Below are 24,738 nucleotides of genomic sequence, written 5' to 3'. Positions count from 1 at the left end.
CAACCTTGCTTTCAAGATCTTGCTTCTTTAGTAGTTGCGACAGTTGAGTTCGCTCAAATCACAACTACAAATTCAAATGCATTTCCTTCAACGACTCGAGGCTCCTCCGACTCCACACGAGTCTCGTCTCAAAGGTTGTGTGGATGTGGATCATTGGCAGGGAATACCAAGAGTTCCGAAAGCACGCGTTTCGTTTGGGGTAAAATTGAGTCATTCAGAAGAGTGTGAGGAGGCATGCGATGATCCGTGTGACCATTAAGGTCGCCACCGCGCCGCCGACGGTTCAGGTGTAACTGATGATCTATTTTTTGTCCGTATTGATCCGAAGAGAAAGGTTATTTTAAGGAACCAAACGCTGGAACCAGACCAGAGGTCCATGAAACTGACACGAAAAAGAGTTACGTAATAAATGGTCTCCAAATCGACGTCGTCGTGCTATCATGTCGCACCCGCCATTTTGACGTTCCGAGAAAAACGCGTTTTAATGTTTGACCTTGAATAAACAAAAACGAAAGCACGCAATGTAAACAATAACAAACACGTTTTGTTTGGCTGACCATTCTGTACATTGTCCCGAAGTTTGGTTGTATTTGGTTGCCGGAGTCCCGAGTTATAATTACAAATATTTACGGTAGTCTAGCTTTTACGTGCGTCAAACGCATCCTGACCTAAAATCCCTTTGGCCTTTGTCGCACTTACATCAATTTTCAGGGAGTGACAAGATAGCACGACAAGATTGAAACTACTTTCATATGAAAAGTGACAAAAATTTTCGGAGCTTTTTTGGTTTTCATTGAATATCTTAGGATTGAAATCGAATTTTGGGGATCTGTGAAGGTCAAAAGATGTGGCATTGTGAGCTGCACAAAATGGCGTTCTTGACTCAATTTGGCCCAAAATGCACGTACGACAAGTTAGCACGACGGCGACGAAATGGTTAGATTTTTATTTTTCAGTATTTTAGTATTCTAGTATTCTAGTATTTTAGTATTTTAGTATTTTAGTATTTAAGTATTTTAGTATTTTAGTATTTAAGTATTTTAGTATTTTAGTATTTTAGTATTTTAGTATTTTAGTATTTTAGTATTTTAGTATTTTAGTATTTTAGTATTTTAGTATTTTAGTATTTTAGTATTTTAGTATTTTAGTATTTTAGTATTTTAGTATTTTAGTATTTTAGTATTTTAGTATTTTAGTATTTTAGTATTTTAGTATTTTAGTATTTAAGTATTTAAGTATTTAAGTATTTAAGTATTTTAGTATTTTAGTATTTTAGTATTTTAGTTTTTTATTATTTTAGTATTTTAGTATTTTAGTATTTTAGTATTTTAGTATTTTAGTATTTTAGTATTCTAGTATTCTAGTATTTTAGTATTTTAGTATTTTAGAATTTTAGTATTTTAGTATTTTAGTATTTTAGTATTTTAGTATTTTAGTATTTTAGTATTTTAGTATTTTAGTATTTTAGTATTTTAGTATTTTAGTATTTTAGTATTTTAGTATTTTAGTATTTTAGTATTTTAGTATTTTAGTATTTTAGTATTTTAGTATTTTAGTATTTTAGTATTTTAGTATTTTAGTATTTTAGTATTTTAGTATTTTAGTATTTTAGTATTTTAGTATTTTAGTATTTTAGTATTTTAGTATTTTAGTATTTTAGTATTTTAGTATTTTAGTATTTTAGTATTTTAGTATTTCAGTATTATAGTATTTCAGTATTTAGTATTTTAGTATCTTAGTATTTTAGTATTTTAGTATTTTAGTATTTTAGTATTTTAGTATTTTAGTATTTTAGTATTTTAGTATTTTAGTATTTTAGTATTTTAGTATTTTAGTATTTTAGTATTTTAGTATTTTAGTATTTTAGTATTTTAGTATTTTAGTATTTTAGTATTTTAGTATTTTAGTATTTGGGTAATTCTCTACCAACTCACACGAAATCGGGAAAAGTTGCCCGACCCCTCTTCGATTTGCGTGAAACTTTGTCCTAAGGGGTAACTTTTGTCCCTGATCACGAATCCAAGGTCCGTTTTTTGATATCTCGTGACGGAGGGGCGGTACGACCCCTTCCATTTTTGAACATGCGAAAAAATATGTGTTTTTCAATAATTTGCAGCCTGAAACGGTGATGAGATAGAAATTTGGTGTCAAAGGGATTTTTATGTAAAATTGGACGCCCGATTTGATGGCGTACTCAGAATTCCGAAAAAACGTATTATTCATCGAAAAAAACACTAAAAAAGTTTTAAAAATTCTCCCATTTTCCGTTACTCGACTGTAAAATTTTTTGGAACATGTCATTTTATGGGAAATTTAATGTACTTTTCGAATCTATATTGACCCAGAAGGGTCATTTTTTCATTTAGAACAAAATTTTTCATTTTAAAATTTCGTGTTTTTTTCTAACTTTGCAGGGTTATTTTTTAGAGTGCAACAATGTTCTAAAAAGTTGTAGAGCAGACAATTACAAAATTTTTGATATATAGACATAAGGGGTTTGCTTATAAACATCACGAGTTATCGCGATTTTACGAAAAAAAGTTTTGAAAAAGTTACTTTTTGCGTTTCTCTTTGTTTCGTCGTCCGTGTCTGTCGCGGGTGACCATGAACGGCCATGGTCAACGACGACCAACTTTTTCAAAACTTTTTTTCGTAAAATCGCGATAACTCGTGACGTTTATCTACAAACCCCTTATGTTTATATATCATTTTTTTCTAATTGTCTGCTCTACAACTTTGTAGAATATTGTTACACTCCAAAAAATAACCCTGCAAAGTTAGAAAAAACACGAAATTTTAAAATGACAAATTTTGTTCTAAATGAAAAAATGATCCTTCTGGGTCAATGTAGATTCGAAAAGTACATAAAATTTCCCATAAAATGACATGTTCCAAATTTTTTTACAGTCGAGTAACGGAAAATGGGAGAATTTTTAAAACTTTTTTAGTGTTTTTTTCGATGAAAAATACGTTTTTTGGAATTCTGAGTACGCCATCAAATCGGGCGTCTAATTTTACATAAAAGTCCCTTTGACACCAAATTTCTATCTCATCACCGTTTCAGGCTGCAAATTATTGAAAAACACATCTTTTTTCGCATGTTCAAAAATGGAAGGGGTCGTACCGCCCCTCCGTCACGAGATATCAAAAAACGGACCTCGGATTCGTGATCAGGGACAAAAGTTACCCCTTAGGACAAAGTTTCACGCAAATCGAAGAGGGGTCGGGGCAACTGCTGAGTGAGTTGGCGGAGAATCACCCATTTTAGTATTTTAGTATTTTAGTATTTTTGTATCATTGCTTTTTTGAACTTCTGTTTTTGAAATAGGATGAAATTTAATATTCAAAAATAAATAACTGATAAAAGCCTATCAAGCATCAGGTTTTCTCTCAAAAATGATTACTTTTCCGAGATCTTCTACAAGAAAGCACTTTGCTGGTACCACCACCACTTGAACTGTCTTCCGCAGAATTTTCTATTCCAATGATCGCAGCTCTGCCTCTGACTTCCCACTCCATTTTCCCGGTTCCTGCCTTTCCTTCCTGCTTTCACAGTCCCCCACTCTCGCCGTAGTAAAAGGCCCTTTCCTTCCTCATCATCATCGCAATCTGCGCCTTATTATCGCACCAGGTCGTCTTCCCTTCCAAGGTCTCCACCGACTGACTGACTGACGGCCGTCAGCACGAGAACTCGCCGCGAAGAAACCCCTCTCCACAGCTGTGAAGAAGCGAAGAAGATCCAACCAAGTGCCGGGAGCTCATGTGCAAGGTGCAGCGATACGGAAGAGCGATTAGGGGTCGTGCATAAACCACGTGGTCTCCTTAGGGGGGGGGGAGGGGGTCCGAAATCCAACCGAAAAAAACCATGAAAAGCCATGGGGGGGAGGGGGGGGGTCGACGGCTGACCACGTGGCCTTTAAAAAAAAAGTCTTCATAAAAAAAAACAAAAAATACGCGCTTTGAATTTACTCACATGCATACATTTTTTGTTACACTTCAAAACCATACAATTATTGTGTTTAAAATTATTACTTATATTTCAATGTCATAATATTTTCCAATTCAATATTGAATTATATATTTCGGCAGATTCATATCAATACTTTGAGCCTGTTATTGAATGTAAACTTTTTAATACTCATGTAACTACGTCTTGCAAAAGTTTAAAAGCTGTTAAAAAATAAAGTGACAGTATCCAAAGTTAAAATACCCTAAAAAATGCGAACCCAAATGCAAACACAATTTCATTTTTTTGTTGATGGTATCAAGTAGCTAAAAATGTGCTTGCAAATTTGCATTGAAAGTAGATGTAGTCTTCGATAGTTCTATTTTGGAACAACTTAAAAAATAAATATTGCTGACAATTTTATAAGATTTTCGTAACAAGGCAAAAAAATAAATATGTATTATAAATGAAGTGTCTAAAAATGATTCTCTGCGAAAAAAAAAAAATTTCAAAGTCTCAGATCTTAGCTAATTACCGTAGCTGGTCCTATAAGTGATCGAAGAATCTTAATCGAAAGATTTCCTTTTGACACTTAAAACAAACTCAAGATATCTTGTATCTCCTCTCTCATGCAATATTTTTTTAAGTACAAAGAAACTAAAAACCCCAATTTCAGGATTATCGCGCAAAATTTCAGTTTCACTACCTCATTTGCAAGTGAAACGTCTAACATTAAAAAATAACCAGTAACGAAAAAACGAACGATACATACTTTAAGATTCACCAAAAAATTTGATGAATATTTTGGTCTAAAATAGATTCCTTATTTCATGGGTTACACAATTCGGAATGTTATATTACATAACATTTCATAAAATACACGCTTACTATCCATCGTCAAAGTTGTAGGTATTTTTTTTTGTTTTTTTTTATGTTAATAGGGACCATCTCTTGAGCCAAAGAGAAACATGGGCAAACATTTTAGATTTTTAGAGAAAAAAAACGAGCTTCAAGCAAACATTGTTATTGTTTCTCAATTAATTTAAAGATTAAAAAAATAGGGGCCAAAGGTGCCCTTTCCTGAAAATATTAGTTTTTCTTTAAGCTGAGAAAATATACTATACCCTCAACTTCATATTTGAGATAAAACCACTCAAATATATAGACACATTAAAATAATTTAAGTTTTAAAGAGTCACTTAATTTTTAAATGCCGATATCAATTTGTGAAATAAATTTCAATACAATGCCGTTAAAGATCAACATAAATAAATCTACTTAAAAAAAGATGGAACGATATTTTCAACTCGCTGGTTCTCGGGCATAACTCAACCAACCGGGACATTTTTTTTTTTGAGTGAATTATAAGGATGTCTAGATGATCCTTAAACTTTGCAGAACTCGATTTGATAAAATCTGTAATTTATGCGATCAAAAACGTCGTTCCAACTTTTGTTTGCTCTAGTAAAAAAAATCGCCCGAAAATCCGCGGAGACAAGCCCGAAAACCTGTGAGTTGAAGTTACCGTTCCAACGTTTTAGGGAGGCTTTGGCATCCGTGTATATTGGACATGCGTTGGGCGTCCCAGTGTTAATAATTTCAAAGATATTGAAAAGATTGAAAAATTAACTTATTTAATATTTTTTTTGTATTTATTTTGAGGTAATATCTCAGCAACCAAAAGTTGGATCAAAAATCTTAAATCGTAGATAATTGCCTATTTAAGGGTGCACAGCAACGAAGGAAGTTGTTGTCTTCTTGTTTCAAATTTGTCAAACTTACGGACCCAATCCTGCAATAACGGGATTGTAAAATTAGTCAAACTTTGTTGTAAATTGCTTTGTGGACAGTACTTTAGGGGATGAATAACAAAATATTGCAATAGTAATTGTAGTTTTGAAGATACTAAAATGTCTGTAATACAAATCTGGGTGCATAAGCTCTGGTTGATGTGCACCGTTAAATAACTGAAAAAAAGTGTAAAATAAATTCCAAATTTTAGCTCAATCTTTTTTAAATTTATCAAAACACCTAGTCGATAGCAAAATCAATTTAAAGTAAGAGTAAGACTTAAACAATTTGGATGTCTATGACTAAAAGAATGATTTTTAGCGCGTTGTCTACAACTTTTCTAAAGACACGAAATCGATTTTCGAGCAATTCTATACAAAATCGGTCTTTATTCTTAAATTTTTATTTTTGATTTTTTTAATCCGTCTGAAACCTTTTTTGGTGCCCAAGCCATTTTGCATCATTAGTTTGTCCATATAGTTTTCCATACAAATTTGGCAGCAATGAAAATTAAAAAATCTGTATCTTTTGAAGAAATTTTTGGTCGATTTGGTGTCTTCGGCAAAGTTGTTGGTATGGATAAGGACTACACTGAAAAAAATGATAAATGGTAATTTACTTTGCTGATTTTTAATTTCACTTTTTGTCACTAAAACATGATTTGCAAAAAAAAAACTATTTTTTTTTAATTTTGCCAACTTTTCAGAAATTTCCAGAACGGGCAAAAAATCGTTGCTTGAGTTATGAATTTTTGAATCAATACTGATTAAAAAAAACCGAAATATTGACCGCAACTTAATTTCAATTTTATTTTTCGATGTAAAATCGAATTTGCAATCTAAAAGTACATTAGTGAAATTTTCATAAAGTGCACCGTTTTCAAGTTATAGCTATTTTTAGGTAACGTTTTTTAAAAAAAGTTGCAGTTATTAATTTAAAAAATTTAGTGCCCATGTTTGCCCAATTTTGAAAAAAAAATATTTTTGAAATGCTGAGAAAATTCTTTGTTGCTGAGATATTGCCATGCAAAGATTTTAAAACAGAAAAATTGATGTTTACTACCCAAACAACCCATAATTTTCTTATGTCGATATCTCAGCAACTAATGGTGCGATTTTCAATGTTTATAAATAAAACTTTCGTGAAATTTTCCGATCTTTTCGAAATCAATATTTTCAAAAAAAATAAATTAAGACTAACATTTCAAAAGGTCGTAATATTGAATGTTTGTCCCTGTCTCTGATTCTTGTATGGAGAAAAAAATTACATTGCTCGACTTTTTGGGACAAACAGAATCATTGGAATCAATCATGCTTAATTAAAAAGAAAAGTTGCTTTAGTTTGGATTTTTATGAATGTTTGGAATAAAATAAATATTAACTAGAAGCTTTCATAACTAGATATTTTCCTTAAAATAAAATGAAAATATTTTTTTCCTGAAACAAAACTTTTCTATTTAATTAATTTTGATTTTAAGAAAATATTTAAAAGCGCATTTAAATTAAATCATGAATGCTGTTTATATATCAAAATAGCTTTAATTCTTAAAGCATATTTATTCTGGATGCAATTAATTGCACTGCAATTCCATAATTTTGAATACATATGTTTTACTAAGTTGCTTGTTTTGTTGAGAGTATTTTTTACTTTCTGTACCATTTCAATAAATTGTTATACTGTTACAAGCCTTACCCGGCAAACTTCGTCCTGCCATTTTAAGGTTTCCTGACGTTTCTTGCTTGTTTGCTAATTCAGCCTCCTGTGACCAAAATTTGTTTTTAAGTTACTTTTCCCATACAATCTGCAGATTTTCCGGAATCAGTTCCAGAGTGGCCAAAGTTGTCACTTTTTGGCGTAAGAACCTTCCTTGGGCTTATACGAACCCAACGCAACAAAGAGCACCTCGATCCGACGTTCCGTATTGAACTGATTCGCGTTCGAACAAAACCGTCGAAATTTTTATATTATGCTGTTATTATTTACCTTAAACTTTGTGATATCATACTTTTTTCACACTTTTAAGTGAATTTCTGTTTTTTTATATATAATATTAAATTGGTTTTAATGGTGTTACAGCACCTACACAAATTAAAATGTTTTCTATTTGACCCAATGTCACCCCCTCTAAAGGGTGAGTTCGAGTTAATTTTAAAACGATTGGCATTTATGAACGGTGTGATTATACTTGCCATATTCTGGGAAAATGTTGGTAAATTCAGGAGCATTCCCCAACATTATTTATTTCGATATAATTTGAAATGTTTTTATTGTGTTAAAATAACAACAGTAATTTCGTTTTTTGACCAAAAGTCACCACCACTGACGGTACATCATTTGTGGATAAACATTTTTGAAATCTATACTTATTTTGTTTTTTTTAAAGATTTTTCACCTGGGAGGAAAAAGCCACGTGGCCACATAGGGGGGGGGGGGTTGGCGTGAAACCACGAAAAACCATGAGGGGGGAGGGGGGGGTCAAAAATTCTCCAAAAAAAGGCCACGTGGTTTATGCACGACCCCTTACCACCGTCTTTGCTGCTGTGGGGATGAGGTTGTTGTAATCCGGCGTTGAAAAGAACTCTTGAGAGGGGAAGCAGCAGGTACAGTTGCGTCGTACAAAGCAGAACCTCTCGGCGAAGCTGACTTGTACACGCAAGGCGCGTTTCTCTTCTCCTGGTAGATTGGAGCGCCCGATTTGGGGATGTACCCGGATCTACGCGCCGCGTAGGTAGTAGTTATTCATGCGCCAGTTCCGGACGGGTGTTCGTCATGTGGCTGCTGCATTCGTCACATTTTCCCAAGTCAGCTGAGCTGGGAGCTGCCAGTGGGGCCCGAGTTTCATTATCATCAATTTATCAACGTCACCGTCATCGTCAGCACAGTCATCACAACGCCGGTTGACGGCGAGCCGACTGATGCTGGAGTACTGAATGATATATCTCGCCGCCACGTTCTCCGGCAGGTCGCGGGAAGGCCGCTGAGTTACGGTTGCCGCCGCCGTACTACGTACTCCTCGCTCTGCGCGGTGTAAATAATAATTATCGTTCGTGTTCTAAAAATAAACCTGCCGACCGACACAACAATCTGATTTCGAAGCGGCTGATTCTGGAACACAGCAACAGTAACAACTCATCACAGCTGTTTGCAGCGCGCGGATAATTGCGAGCTGGATAGACGGGAAACAGCGGAAGAGTCAAGCGGACTGTGTGTGTGACACCCAGCTCGTAACAATCGTCGTGACACATGGAGCAGGGGAAATCGATGGGGTCGTAATTGAGGAAACGTACAGAGGAGTAGTACGGGAAGAACCTTCTACGTTCTGAGAGAAGGTTCGCGGGCGAGTTGCCAACGAGACAGCTACTTGGAGCAAATTGAGGAGCTGGAGGCAAATATTGAACTAAACGGATGTGTGATTAATGTGGAGGTAAAGTAACGGATTTGAAGGTTGAGGAACCAAAGGTTATGTCAAATACTCGATTGAAAATACCTTTGTGATATTTTCCGAAATTTCGGCCAGCAACCTTTTTTTTTGTTTTACATTTTGTGGTCGCACTAATTGGCGTTTCTAAACAAAACTCCATACAAATTTTACAGCTTAACGTTACAATATATGCAAAAACATTAAAATTTCATACTCAGGGATAAAGTTATGAAATTTTTAAGAATAAAAGTGGTGTTGACAATAATTTTTATTATTATTATTTTTGTGTAGAAACTTGTTCCAAGCCAAAACATCGTAAAAAGTAAAATTCTTATGAGAAATGCAATGCACACATTTGGTGGAAAATAGGTGTTTTCAAATGTAAATTTTGATTTAATTTTTTTTTATATATATTTTTATTTCAGAGATCAACAAGTTTCACACTTTCATTTTGTGCCATTTAAAAATTGGTCGCATTTGCTGAGTTGTTGTCTCATTTCTTAAAAGAAATACAATATTTTGGTGATGTAGAGCAAACATATTTTTTTTCTGTTAGCTTTTCTTTCAGGAGCTGTATCCCAGTAACCATTGTTCCACTCTTTAATATCTTTGAAGCTAATTTATAGGAAATTTTATGAACCTTTCTTTAAAAAATATGTTTAGAAATGATCAAGCTTGTTCATGACCCCTAGAGGTAAAAAAAAAAACGGTATAAATAAGGCTACCAACTGTACGGATTTTTTTCCTTACCATACGGACTTTTGAACCATTTCGCGGATTTTTAACAGGCCGGAATTTTTGTAGGGAATTTTACGCATAATACGGATTTGTACGGAATTTTAACAACTTTTTAATCATTGAATTGCTTTTTTGATGTGGTCAAAGCTTTTGTTAACTAGAAATTTTTATTTTTCTGTGAGTTTGATTTAAAAAGGGAGAGTTTTCCGGCGTTTCCTCAATTCAAACCTGATTATCAATGATTCTAGAGATTTTGAACTATTGTCTTTCATATGTTGATAGGACCTTTTAAAAAAACTCTAGAATTGTTCTTTTAGAAATTCCTTACTAAATATATTTATCCATTTCCAAAGGCTTTCTAAAACTTGTGAAAACATTTGAACATTTGAATTAACAAATCTAGAGTTTTTTTTAAAGGTCCTATAAACTGTTGTGTTTCACATGTTATAGGACCTTTTCAATAAAAAAAAAAAACACTCTGGAAAAGTGTTCGTGAAAACACTAAGAACGATATTATTCGTAAAAGCAAACTTGACATTTCGTAAACTTTTAAAAGTTTAACAAAAAAAATTGAAGAACATAATGATTTGATTCAAATCACGGTTTATTTTATGAATACTTTTAAACGTGCAAGTCATAAGCACTCTGATAGCATTTTGTGAAATTTGTTAGCTGTAAAAACGACACAGTTTTATATTTTTAATTCTCAAATTTATTAAATTTAATTTATCTAAATAATTCATTGACAGTTTTTGTTATACCATTGTGTCATATAAGCAAAGTGTACGGACTCGGCTCAGCAAGAGTTGGTAGCCTTAGGTATAAAAAAAAGAACAAGTGGCTACAACTTCAAAACGGAGCACGATATTGAAATTAAAGTGCTTTTTGATTGCAAATTGGATTTGACATTTAGTAATAAAAGGGCAAATACTGTATTTTTTCAACGTTTTTCAAATAACATTTTTTTCGAAAATAAATCAGCACAATTTTGCGAATTTTTTCCATTGCTAAATAGATGGCATATTACTTTTCATCTAAAACATATCCAAGGTAGAAAATGAGTACATTTTTTGTGTTTTTTTCTGAAAAAAAAATCTAAGCAATACCTACAACTTTGCCCAAGGCACCAAGTCGATCTGAAAATGAGTTCTCAAGATACAGATTTATGAATACGAACAGCTGCCGAAATTGTATGGAAGAACCAATAATGCAAAATGACTTGTTTGGTCATATATAAAGTACACACAAAATTTCTCCCGAATCAAAAACTACAAAAAATCTTATTTAATAAAAAATGCACATTCTTGTTATTTTTGGGCAAAATCATCAAAAATAGTAAAAAAAAGGTTAAATAATGTATTCTAAAAAGTTTACAATCTGTTTGTTTTTATGAAAATTATTTTTTTTTTAAATAAAGTTCGTACTCAACTATTCTAAACCCCAATTATTCAGAAACCGAAAGTTTCTGAAAAGCCTTCGGGTAATCGAATCATGAATTTAAAAAATCGGCCTGTTCGTTGTCTGATATTAAAAAAAAAAATGATGCATTATCCCAATGCCACAATCTTAGATTACACTCAATTGTTTATATAAAAATGTCATGATTCGATTATCTCAGGTGAAATTTTGGTGAGGACTTTGGTTTATCCTTGCCCTTCGATTTTCTTAGAAAATTTTCAAGTAGGGAATAATATTTAAAAACATTTGTAACTGCCTATGTTTTCAGAAAAATGCTCATATTTAAGAGAAAAAATCACGAAGCAACCAAGTACTTAAATTGAGCATTGAGATTCTTGTTCAATTTCAAAAAAGGACCTCACTGCTAAAGTTTTGAAGAAAGCTCATAGACATTAAATTCAATGAACTCCATTTCTGCACATCTTTTTGCATTTCTTACTAAAGAAAGGTATAGGATTTGCTTTTGGATCCGACTAAAGATCGAGCTTCATAATCCGATAATTTCTCGAGAAATATTCATTTTGAAAATCTGCACAAAAAAACAATACAAACCCGTTCAAAAAAATATTTAAAAAAAGAAAAAAAACTAAGTATTGAAAATAAAAAAAATAAAAAAAAAACTATTTTGAGGGTTCTACTAATCCTTCACTCATTGATGTTTCTGGGAATTCATTTGTGATTTTCTTCTTTTTGAAAGAATCGAACAGCAAGACAGGTTGATCCCAACCGCAGAAGAAATAACCAATTTTCTGTCTAAACCTTTCCACCCATGCCGTCGGGTCTGATGTGTTGTATTTTTCCCCTTTTCAAAGTAACATCGCTCGCTACCAGGCACGAAGGAAAGTAAGTGCCTTACGATTTTTAGCTCTTTTTTTTTTCCTCTGTCTCAATTTTTACCCATTTTTCGACCCGTCTTCTCTTTTTATTACCTCTATCATTTCACGCCGCCACCGAATCGACACTCCGACACGTCCAGCATATGTTGGCCTGATACATCGGGAAAGGAAGAGCGGAACCCCCTCGACTTTTTTTGTTTAAAAGAGGCCAAAGAATTGGGAGGGGTTGCACTCTTTGGGTAGCATAATTGCATTAGGTGTACCATATTATTGGGTTCCCTCTTCTTCTTCGTTGGGTGTTGTTTGTGATGCACCCAGAAGTTATGACAAATAGCTTCTCTTTTTTTTTTGCTGTACATAAGGAAATGCGTCTTTTAAAGGGTCACCCCCCTGCTGTTTGAACGTATGTTTGGCGAGGGAAAGTGAAATTTGCTCGGCGAAATGGGAAATTTAATGTTCGTGAAATTTATTGCTCCCAGAAGAGGTAGAAGAAGGGTGGTGGTTTGCAATTATTAGGTTTCACTAACGCATTTGTAAGGTATGTGACGAGAATGATTTATTCATTTCTATAGTGAGGATATAATAAAGGTATTGAATTACATGGAAATTCCCTGGCTTGGAAATGTAATACGAATTTGATTTTTGCACTTAATTTTAGAACATTGAATTCAAAATAATAATAAAAAAACTTTCGTCATCCTACACAAATGTTAAGTTATGACACCGACTGACAGCTTTTTTGGCGAAAATCTCTACCGATCTCTCGAAAGAACATCAACGAGCAAACGATATTTTTATGATATTCTCGGTCAGCGCCATGATTTTTTCACAATGTTTGCAAGCATTTTTGATATGTTAAAGGTGCAGGCGTTTTTCCTACAATTTTTTGGTGATAATGAAAATCTTCGGAAAATTTTGAAACTCAAGATTTGAGGATTTAAAGATTCTGAGATTTTAAAATTTATCGATTTGAAGATTTAAAGATTGAAGATTTGACGAATTGAAGATTTAAAATATCAAAAAGAAGGTTTCTGATATTTAAGTTAACAGTAAAAGTATAACATTTCATTGCATTTTTTATGTTCACATTCATATTTTAAGTGCTTCCAAGCTAAGTGCCTAGTCAAATCTATTAACATTATAACTGCAAGCAGTACAAGCTGCTCAAACCCCGTTTCAATATTCTTTCTCAATAAATCAACGTGTGTCCAAAGAAGTTTGCCCCCACCTTTTGTTTCACGATAAACAAAACAATAAAAAATCGCACATAAAACCGCGTCTAACCTCGAAGGTAACATCGCGCGCACAACAACAAAACTACGACTACGATGTCTCGTGAAGCTTAAAACGCTTGCCTGAGGCTTTCAAAAGTAGTACAACCAACTAGCAAACCAACAACATTTTTGAGACATACAGAATAGTCATCCTAACACATGGAAAAATCTAAAAAAAAAAATTTTATTTAATTTTTGAGGCTAAACTTGTAATTCAAAGCATAATTTTCTTATTTTTAGCGTAGTAATTCAACCAAATTTTACCGTGCACCTTTGTTTACTTTTAGTAGAACCCAAACCCCCGAAAAAAAACCGTTCACCGCCAACTGCGCAGTTTGATCCAGCAAAAACAAAGTTGTCCTCCAAAATCTAATTTGCGCGCCATCTTCCCCCAAAAAAAACAAACAACAACAGAACGCCACTTCTCACAGTGTGTGTGTGACACCTCTCACGTCTCACGCGGTCTCAGCTGATTAGTGAGATTCTAATAGGCGAGGGTTTGTCTTTTTCCGTCTCCAAACGGAAAACTTTCCACACGAAAAGGAAATTACATTTACACGTTTGAATTTGTTGTTTGAGAAAAAAAAGAGTGAGTTGGAAGGGAGAAACAGAGAAGGGAGAAAACAAAACACAGCTGGAATGGGAAAACAAGGGAAGAATCTTTCGAGTAAGAAAAAGGGAAGCTAGAAAGAAGACAACAAAATAATAAAAAAAAGCACGATGATGAATACATTTGAGAGGAGCACATTTTACTAGCGCGCAGGTTACATCGAAGGTTTTGTGTAAATTTGTCTGGATGTGTGTGTGTATTACAGGGTAGGATATCGCGTTCGTACACACGCGCCGCCCGTCTGTATACATAATAGATCGACAATGAAAACAAGTAAGCGAGAGAAGGAGAAAAAAACAACAATTACATAAACATATGGTTGTAAACATCTGATTACAATACTGTGTACACTTTTGGGCGATGGACACGACGACGACTCCTCTTCTCGTTCTACCCTCCAAATTTACACACGCAATCCGCGCCGTCACACCTCTACAGCCAAACATTCACAAACACCACCACCGAAAGGAGCAGATAAAGCAGCTGGAACGAGACAAGGAACAAACTTTCTCGTGTTGTCGCTATGTACAGGGTTACTACTACCACTCTGCAACCGACAGGTACCCGACACAGCTGCTGAATGAGTAGAGGCTAGGGGGATACAGCATCCGAGCACACAGCCAAAAGCCAAACAAGAACCAAGTCAGATGGGAATCAAGAGTTGGAATGAGAAGTAGGGAAAAAAAACATGAAAAAAAAATCTTCCGAAGACGAACCCGACTGGTTCGGGAATCGTTCGGGAGACCGAAGGACACACTGTTATGGGGCGAGTTGCTGCCTTGTTGCTGCTGGAGAGGTTTTTTTTGTAAAGAATGTTGTGGGCTCAAAGAGGTCTGAAAAAATATTAATTTGTGTTTCATACCACAATTCCGGAAAAATCTTTCTAGGGCTTATCTTAATCTTTATTTAGGCAATGCAAAATTTTGTTTGAGACTTTTCTCCAGACCCTTATCCTCTCTCCCAACACACTTAATAAGGAAACGATGTTCTTTGTCATTATCATATTGGTCATGCCAGTAACATAAACCTTACACACTTTATAAATATTTTTTTCGAAGAAATCAGAAAATTTCAAAAATGTTTCATTTTAAGCATTTAAAATAGGACCATTCATTTCTGAGATATTGGTACGGTCCAGACTCGATTATCCCAAGTGTCGATTATCCGAAGTTCGATTATCCGAAGGTTTGTATGGGACATCGGATAATTGAATCACGAACAAAAAAAATGTTGTCGTTTTTTTTCATTTCCTTATTTTTAACATCAAATTCGAGTTCTGCGAACCCGTTTTAGTGAAATTTTAATGGATGATTTGCTTGAAAAATGATCCGATGCAATTTTTAAGTATTTTTCTGAGGCCTTCGGATAATCGTGTCTGGACTGTATTAGAAATTAAAAGACTGTTTAAATGAAACTATAAAAACTTATAATTTTATGTTTCTTGTTTCTTTTGTTAGCTGTATTTTAACAGGTTTCAGGTCCACTTTTCCATGGACACTATTTTAAAACATCGAAAAACTGGAATGTTTCAGATAAAATTGAACTTTAAGTGGCTATATCTAGAAAACAGTATACTTTATCAAAAAATCTGTGAAATTCTTTTCGATTGCTAATTTAATTTCACTTTAAAAACTGAAGACAAAAAATTAAAGTAAAAAAAATTCTTCAAAAAATCAAAACTTGGCGGCCATGTCCCCAACAACTTTGCCGAAGGCATCAAACCGATCAGAAAAAATATTTTTTAATAAATTTTCGAATATTTACGTACTATCTTCAAAATGTCTTGAGTTTTTTTTAAATAGGTCCTAGAAACATATGAAAGACAATAGCTTATAGGAACTTTTTCAAAAAAAAACTCTAGAATGTTTTCTTTGGTTATAGAGCATTTCCAGCTCAAATCAGGAATTTTTCTGGTACTTTTGTACCCGACCCTCTCCGATTTCAATGAAACTTTTTAGACATGTTATCCTAGGCCTATATAAGCCATTTTTGTGTATATGGAGCCAATAGTACTCGAAAATAACATTTGAGAAGGGCGTAAGGTATTTAAATATTTTTGTATTTTGCAATTTAAAAATTACTGTATCTCGAAGCCATTGCGTCGTATCAAAAAGTGGTCAAAGACAAACTTGTAGGAAATTGGACGGGCTTTCTGAAAAAAATACACTGAAACAAAAATACACGCCACTTCTATGAGATTTTTAGATTTTTAAGTCTAAAACTTAAATTTAAAGGTGTTGTCACGATTTTTTTTCGTTCAAAAAAACTGTTTTTTGAAAAGTGGTCTAAACGTCAAAATTTTGAAAAACCCATAGTGGGAATCGATTCCCCAGACAATTTTACATAAAAGTCTCCATATTGACCATTATCCTATGTCCAATCCTTGGGAAGATACAGCGGTTTTAAAAATAAAAATGTTGAAAAAATAGGTTTTTTGGTGGTTTTTGGCAATTTCTATATGACAGACTTGGTTTTTCAGTCTCGTAAATATTTTTACCGGAAAGCTCGTCCAATTTCCCATAAGTTTGCCTTTGACAGCTTTTTGATTTGACTCGTTTTGATATTTACGTAAGCTAATTTACTATCCAGGTTTCTACCACACTGAAAAAAATATTCCCTTTTCAGTTATTAACAATGTAATTAAGCTTATAACTGTAAGCCCTTACATCCAATTGAAATGCTGTCAAAGGCAAACTTATGGGAAATTGGACGAGCTTTCCGGTAAAAATATTAACGAGACTGAAAAACCAAGTCTGTCATATAGAAATTGCCAAAAACCACCAAAAAACCCATTTTTTCATCATTTTTATTTTTAAAACCGCTGTATCTTCCCAAGGACTGGACATAGGACAATGGTCAATATAGAGACTTTTATGTAAAATTGTCTGGGGAATCGATTCCCACTATGGGTTTTTCAAAATTTTGACGTTTAGACCACTTTTCAAAAAAACAGTTTTAGTAAATGATTTTTGTATTTTTTTAGGAGAGACATACCATCCTGCATTTTTCGTCAGTATTTTTGTAACATCTTAGGCTATTTCCTCAAAAATTTTGAACGAAAAAAAATCGTGACAACACCTTTAAATTTAAGTTTTAGACTTAAAAATCTAAAAATCTCATAGAAGTGGCGTGTATTTTTGTTTCAGTGTATTTTTTTTCAGAAAGCCCGTCCAATTTCCTACAAGTTTGTCTTTGACCACTTTTTGATACGACGCAATGGCATCGAGATACAGTAATTTTTAAATTGTAAAATACAAAAATATTTAAATACCTTACGCCCTTCTCAAATGATATTTTCGAGTACTATTGGCTCCATATACACAAAAATGGCTTATATAGGCCTAGGATAACATGTCTAAAAAGTTTCATTGAAATCGGAGAGGGTCGGGTACAAAAGTACCAGAAAAAATCCTGATTTGAGCTGGAATTGCTCTATAGGGAAGGACCCCAAAAAGTTTGAGTCAGTTCAAAAAATAAAAAAAATAGAAAAGCTCGAAATTGGCCGATTTCGTAGAGAATTGCTCTGATTAATTTAATTTGAAAGAGATTTTCGTGTGTTTGTTTGTGGTTACCGATCAACTAAACTATTGCTTTGATTGAGCTATAAAAAACCAGAATGATATTTTTTTTGTAAGTTAGAAAAGAATACGGCAATCCGTCTACTTTAAATTAATTTAAGGAGAAGTTTTTAGTCAACATTTCCCAAAAATCATTGGATAAAATATGTTTTAAAACGATATGTCTACAGAAAAAAAGGAAAGTCTATCTATTGTTAGCTACGTACTAGGTTACATTTCATGATTTTTCCATGTATTCAATTGGCCGTTGCAAATATTTTTGAAGTTTATCAACATTTGAATTTAACAGTGTTTTAAAATGCATGACACACCTGTCCAGTTGTTTTGCAATCAAATGTTTCCAAAATTTCTAAGCATAGACGAAATTTTTGTTTTGCGAGAAAAAAAAGTGTTTGCGGTGATGAACGTAAGTCCGAATAAGCAAAATATAGAGAATTTTCTAAGCTTTTCAGAAATATTTTTTTCAAAAGTGGGCAAACATGTGCACTAATTTAAAAAAATGAAAAACTTCGACTATTTTAAAAAAAAAGTCACCTAAATATGGATTTAACTTAAAAACAGTGCACTTTATCAAAATTTCAGTAAAGTACTTTTTGATTGCAAATTTGATTTTACATCGAAAAATGAAGTTGAAAAATTTCTGCGACCAGTATTTGGATTTTTTGAAAAAATCAGTATTGATTAAAAAATTCATAACTCGCTCAATGATTTTTTGCACAACCTGGAAATTTCTGAAAAGTTGGCATTTTATGTCCTCTAAAACATATCAAAAAATAAAAAAAAATTAAAAATAGTGTTTTTTTGCAAATTGAGTTTTAGTGATAAAAAGTTAAATAAAAATCACAAATTTTTTTTTACCGTGTATCATTTTTTTTCCAGTGTAGTCCGTATGCATACCTACAACTTTGCCGAAGACACCAAATCGATCAAAAAATTCCTTCAAAAGATACAGATTTTTGAATTTTCATACATCATTTTTGTATGGACAGCTGCCAAATTTGTATGAAAAATCATATGGACAAACTAATGATGCAAGATGGATTCTTTGGGCATATCGAAAGCACCAAAAAAGTTTCAGTCGGATTAAAAAATACAAAAAAAAATCGAATGACCGAAATCTCAGAGAATTGCTCTTATCCGAAGGTTTGTATAAGTCTTCGGATAACCAAATCATGTCAACACATTTTTTCGTTTTTTTTTTTATCATTAAATTCGAGTTTTGCATGGGGTCGCAGTCAAATTTGAATGGTTGTTTGCCAATTAAATTAAAAAAAATGTTTTTTTTTTCAATACTTCATTCCCGCCATCTTGAATTTTAAAATTTAAACCATTTTAGCGTTGTTTAGGGGTGTTACTTGAGATCCAAAACCAAAAATAAAACAGCGAAAAAAATCGTGATTCGATTATCTGAAGTTTCGATTATCCGAAGTGTCATTTTTCGAGGTCTTCGGATAATCGAGTCTGGACTGTACCAATAATTTACTTTTTTTTACATATTTGAAAAAAAGTGAGGAAAGCCCCACCCAACACATAGGTGGATTTAGTTTGTTTTTGTTACCGTTATTATTTTACCCATAAAACAAGGGCATTTCTGTCTATTATTTTTCAAAAATCGACAAATTTCTTCAAAATTAACCTTTAGCAAAGTAGCAACCCGAACATTCACGCAAAACCCAGCTGTTTCACGTCAAAACAAAAACCATGTGGTTCCCAAAACCCTGATGCAAATCTTCGCTTCCACTGTTTATACCGCGTATCATCCCCTCGGTGCAAGGTATTTCACAACACACGCACACCCGAAACCCACTCTCCTTCCATGTTGCAACATGCAATCCCTCCATGAAAAGCGAGCGTCCAGAAAGACCGAGAAGGCAAAACTTGTTCCCGCACACTCATTCCCTCGCCACACAATCAAGGAAGCAGGAGAGACTACACCGAGCCATCATCGTCATCGGTGGGGGGATTTAAAAGGCTCTCGACCACACCATCAAAGCAGGACGAACCCTGGTTGACGGTTCATTCATGTGTAGTGGTGATACATAACCTACAATCAGCCCACGAGCAGCCGAAGGACGCCATCAACACACAAGCAGGGAGACTGCGGCGGGTTCACACAGCCCAAAAGGATAAAGCGAAAGGAGGAAGGTACAGAAGGGACGAAAGAGCGTGGAGTGGATACACAAACACAGCGACGAGAGAGCAGAAAGAGGTACAGCTGGAAAATTTCAAGTGCTGAACTTTGCGTAAAATGTGACACGACGACGACGACGACTAGCTGAGGATGTGGAGTAGAGAGCGATTTGTAGGACCTGTGCAGCGGCGCAACAGCAGTGGAAACAGCAGGCTTTGACCGCGTTGAGGTTCTAGCTGATGAAGAGACTATACGAGCGCGAGCTTGGGTACGAAACCAGCATCCTGGAATCGCAGCTCTCGGGGAACAACAGCAAATATCGATTTTCCTTCATTCAGCTGAACGAACGAACGACGACGACCAGACCAGACGCGCGATAGCAAGGAAAATGTGCGAAAAGAACACGCGGTTCTTTCGGGCGACGAGTCCTGGTCGTCGTAGTTGGCCATGTGAGCGCAACGCAACATTAGGAGTTGAATAATTTTGGTCACGTTTCGGCCTGCTATGTGCTATGAGCTGAGTCGTTCTACCGCAGAGCGCTCGTCAGAGCATAGAGGTGTGTTTATACATGAAAACGGCACATGTTCGGGCTGCGAAATCTAATTAGACTATTTTGAAAGGGGAGGGGCGGGGGCTCGGAAACGTGTGTGCGGCGGCAGGACCAAGATAACTTCTGGAAGCTTCATCTGGAGACCACTAAAAGAAGCTGGAAGTTGTACGCAACAACTATAATAATAATTATTATTTAGGAATAATCCGGCCCTTTTTGAACCTTTTGTTGTTCGAATGATGGTTTGCAAACATTCACGGGCTACGAACGACCACACTGTGGAGTCTTCGAAAACATTTCCGTAGAATTAGTTTGAACTATTGATAAGTTTTCAATTACATTATAATGGCCTGATAACCTATTCGAGATTCTTAGAACGTTGAGAAAAATGCTACAAAGTTGGTTTATTTAAAATAAATACTTAGAAAATCTCGAAAATTAAACTCTTTGAATAAACTTTAAATAACCATTATTTGGACAAGTGAGATTGATTCTTTTTTTTTTGCAAATTTGTATGACCCATAAGTAGAAGGTTCAGGAATCCTCTTGAAATTTTTACTTAGAATAACTTCGTGAATCAGGTGGGCCTCGAACTCACACCTGGGATTTGGTTTTCTGGGGCGCCTAACCCGTCTGCCATCAGGAGGTTTACACACTAAAAGTGAATTAATCCATTTTATATTCTAATTTTTGGATAGAAAATTTGCTAGAAATAACTAGTTTACAAAAAATAATTAGTTTATTTGATTTTATTCCATGAAATTTTGTCAATTTGTTCTTTACAGCATTGATTATTTTTACAAAAAGTGAGTTTCACTGTTTCATAGAAATTACCATTACAATTTTTCATTATTCAATGGATTTTCAGGCGTTCGAACAAAACCATTTTTTTGAGTTAAGTGTAGAAAACCATCAAACCCTTCTACTTTCCCTAAAGAGTCTACATGGTTTATGGATGGCCCCTATACATTCTTAGGCAGTTTTAAAATAAAATAAACTAACTAACTAATAAACCTCCGTGGTTGATGCCTTCCTCACAATTTCCATATTATATATATTGAAAAAATTGAAATATAGGGTAACCAGATCTTCTGAGATGTTGACTTTTAGAAAAATCTTACTATTTCTATTCAATGATGCGTACAAGAAAAAGTACATAAATATCACTTAAGTGGCCAAAATAAGATATAAGGTGACCAGATCATTAAAGTTTAATACTCTTTGGAAAGGGTTTTCAATTACCAATAATGTGTCATAAATAAATCCGGACATCATGTTCATCAAGTTTACAAAGATACGGCTTTTAAAAAGTACATAAATATCAGTTATGTGGCTATAACAAGAGAATGAGTGACCAGGTATTGATTTGTTTTAACTCATTAGAAAGTTAATCCGGACAACGTATTAATTTAGATTTCCAGTTATCAGACTTTAAAACAGTTTATGTTACATAAGTAACTATACATTTTGATAGGGTTGCCGTGGGTTCATAAAAGTTATAGCTTTCTATAAGACCCTTAGCCGGACTGAATGCAACAGGGTTGGCTTAAACAAATCTTAAACTTTTGGTCACACAGACATTTGTCTAGTTTTTGATTGTGAGTCGATAGATGTGAGGCTTTCAAGGCCTAGTGAACAAATTATAATCTAGGCCTTCAAAACCCAGCTATAAAGGAGGTACTAGACTATGACAAACAAACAAACTCGCAAAGAAGACAAAATGCATGCAAGTTGACGTTTCCTCAAACAAATGTTGGCGAACGAACAACGCAAACTATCAAAATGTGCGATTTTTTTGTTTGTTTGCCGTAGTCTAATATCTCCTTAAGTCGCAAACAAAACTTTTGCTGGAAAGAGAAAGCAGATCTGATGCAAATAAATCAACTTCTGTGGCACTCAAAGGTGTGAACGTGTTAGTAATTTTTTTTTACTAGAAAGCCTTTTACATGAAGGTGGGTCTACGAGCTTAATATAAGAAGTTCGCTTTTTGAGCAGGATTATAGTCTTACCTCAGTGAGGAAAAACAGGAAAGCTTCGCACAGAAACAATTATCTTCTTTTAGTTTCTTTTTTACGTTATTTTAGTTCACAACATAAATACAAGTCTAAGAAGGGATTGAAGGCCATTTTTAAATAATTTACAATTTCGTTGAAATCGGATCAACATAATTGTCCAAAAGTTCCTCGCACTTCTTTAAAAATTAAGGTTGTATTTTTTTCCTTTGCAATTGATTTTGAGAGGAAGACATCAATCACTGAAACTGTTCTGGGTTGAGTTTGAGCTAATTTTTTATTCGGAAATCTTTCAGGTATGTGTTTGGGCAAGTCTACTTTATTTTGAAGCTTTTTTTGTTTTTGTTTTTTTATTTTGTTTTAAGGTGAAACGGGAAGACAACGCTAGTTTTTAAACCAAGTTTTAAGGAAAATGTCGTTAGTTAAACAAAAGACAGACGATAAATATAACAAAAGCAAGCAATCTGTCGAGTTCAGAAATTGATTTCATTTGAACAGGAGTTTTATAAGAAATCTCGAAAAAAACACACGCTCCGCAACTCGAGTTTTGAAGCTCAGTTTTAAAGAAAATACAGCTAAAAATAATCCTTAAAAATACTGCAGATTTTTAACTTAAAAAAAGTATGGACGATTGTGGTAAAATCAAGGCCAAAGTTGCTCTCCAAAAAAATTGTTTTAGACAATTTCAAGTCAAAATTTAATTAATTTTTAATTAAATTAAATTAAATTAAATAATTATTGAAGTTTAAGTTAATAGTGGGATTGACCAAATATATTTTGTGAGAAGTATTTTCACTAATTATTTATTTCTGACCAACATTAGATAGTTTTGAATTTTTGATAACTATCTGTTATTACAATTTGTATAATCAGATGGAAAATTAAGTCTCGTAGTATTGAGTAATAAAAATGATTTAGATCCGGTTTGTGATCCAACTGAAAAAAAAAAACAATCGAATTTCACCCACCTGACTGCATCCTCCTCGACGATGACGTCCTGCATCTGTTCGTCGCCCTTACACCACACGTCGACCGACATTGTTGCTGTTGCGTTGTTGTAAAGTTGTAAATTCTCACTCCGTTTTTGCACTAGCTGCGCCTAATATCACCACCTCTGCGATATTCCTTTTTGCGCGTAAACTAACCAGCTTTTTCAGACTTCAAATCACCACACCTTAGAATGATGGCTACGAAAAAAAACACACACTCAATTTCACCCAATTCACTTGTGATTAACTTCCCTCTCTTCTAAATTCTTCAGAATCACTTTTTGATTGCCTTCAATTTGGCTTCTTTTCTTCTTTTTTTGCTAGATGAAACTTTCGTCGTTGATTTCTCAGCTGATCTTTTCACTTGACGACACTTCCAGAGCAACATTTGAAAGGGGCGGTACGACATTGCTCTTACGGCCTTTCGTCCCCTTTAAACGCGTGTAATGAAAGGCCGTAAGAACAATGTCGTACCGCCCCTTTCAAATGTTGCTCTGGACTTTGCTGTTATTCTCACTTTTCCACTTTACACTCTTCCACTTTCATCACTTTTGATTCTCGCTTTGCTTTTGTTTTGTTGTTGCCTTCTATGTTAGACTGCCGCGTTGCGTTGTGTGTTGTTTGTTATTGTTTTCTTCCTTAGCCGGTGTGTATCATTCCCTTGCGTGCATACACACACACTCAGCTGTGTAACTCGTTATTATCAGTAACTGTTGTTGCTGTTGTTGTTGCTACTAAACGAGAGCAATGGCGCCGCCTTGCACCACTCTCACTCGCTGCTCCCAACTCACTCTCCCCTCAGCGCACTCACTCGCTATTTGCACAACGGGCCTGTACTGTACCTTGCGATAAGAGGTACCCACTCCACGGCGTTGTGTGGTAGATAAGACACTCACACTCCACACTTCGGATCTAGCTTTTTCTCCACAGGTTGCCTCCGTGGATATCCGACGCTCCGGGAGCGATTCTTGCGTTTCCTGCGCCGATTGGGCCACCCGGGACCTCGTGACCACCGCACTTGACCAACTTCCGTTGGTTTCTTCTTGATATTGCGCCGCTGAATGCTCTAGCTGCGTATCCTCACAGGTTCCACACTCACTGCACGGTGACCCCCGCCTGCTACGACGACATCCAGAACTTGGTCGCGCGCGCCAAATTCTTAACCTCTCGCGCTGCTGAATCTTTTTCTTCTTCGTTTTTTTTTTAACGCGAGACACACTTGCTTGCTTCCCCCCTTCAAAAACACACTCAGCAGGAACAAATCCGCGCGTTGTACACCGCCAAGACACGAGCACTTTGGCGAGCGAAAAATCCGCACAACACTCTGCGTCGACTTTCGGCCGATTTCTGGTGGCGGGAAACAGCTGAGTCCGTAGGTGACGCTATGTTGCTGTATTGCTACGC

The 24,738-nt window shown here is 34.7% G+C and overlaps 1 protein-coding gene across 4 annotated transcripts in view; it reads right to left on the bottom strand.

Moving 5' to 3' along the window:
- The window catches only part of LOC120416291 (helix-loop-helix protein 11), a 204,822-nt gene extending 180,120 nt beyond the window's left edge, over positions 1 to 24,702 (bottom strand). The window contains exons 1-2 of one of the 4 annotated variants that reach the window (XM_039578005.2): positions 24,177 to 24,702; positions 23,314 to 23,532 (exon numbers count right to left, since the gene is read on the bottom strand). In XM_039578005.2, the coding sequence (XP_039433939.1) occupies positions 23,314 to 23,384 (71 nt within the window). In that variant the 5' untranslated portion in view covers positions 23,385 to 23,532; positions 24,177 to 24,702. The remainder of the gene's footprint in view (positions 1 to 23,313; positions 23,533 to 24,176) is intronic. The other 3 variants (XM_039578006.2, XM_039578007.2, XM_039578008.1) reach the window with 3 other exon arrangements.
- Between the last annotated feature and the right edge of the window lie 36 nt (positions 24,703 to 24,738).

This window comes from Culex pipiens, chromosome 2 (assembly GCF_016801865.2).
Source record: "Culex pipiens pallens isolate TS chromosome 2, TS_CPP_V2, whole genome shotgun sequence".
NCBI classification, from domain to species: Eukaryota; Metazoa; Arthropoda; class Insecta; order Diptera; family Culicidae; genus Culex; species Culex pipiens.
The sequence above is the reverse complement of the archived record's forward strand: the minus strand, read 5'-3'. Positions and strand labels throughout refer to the sequence as shown.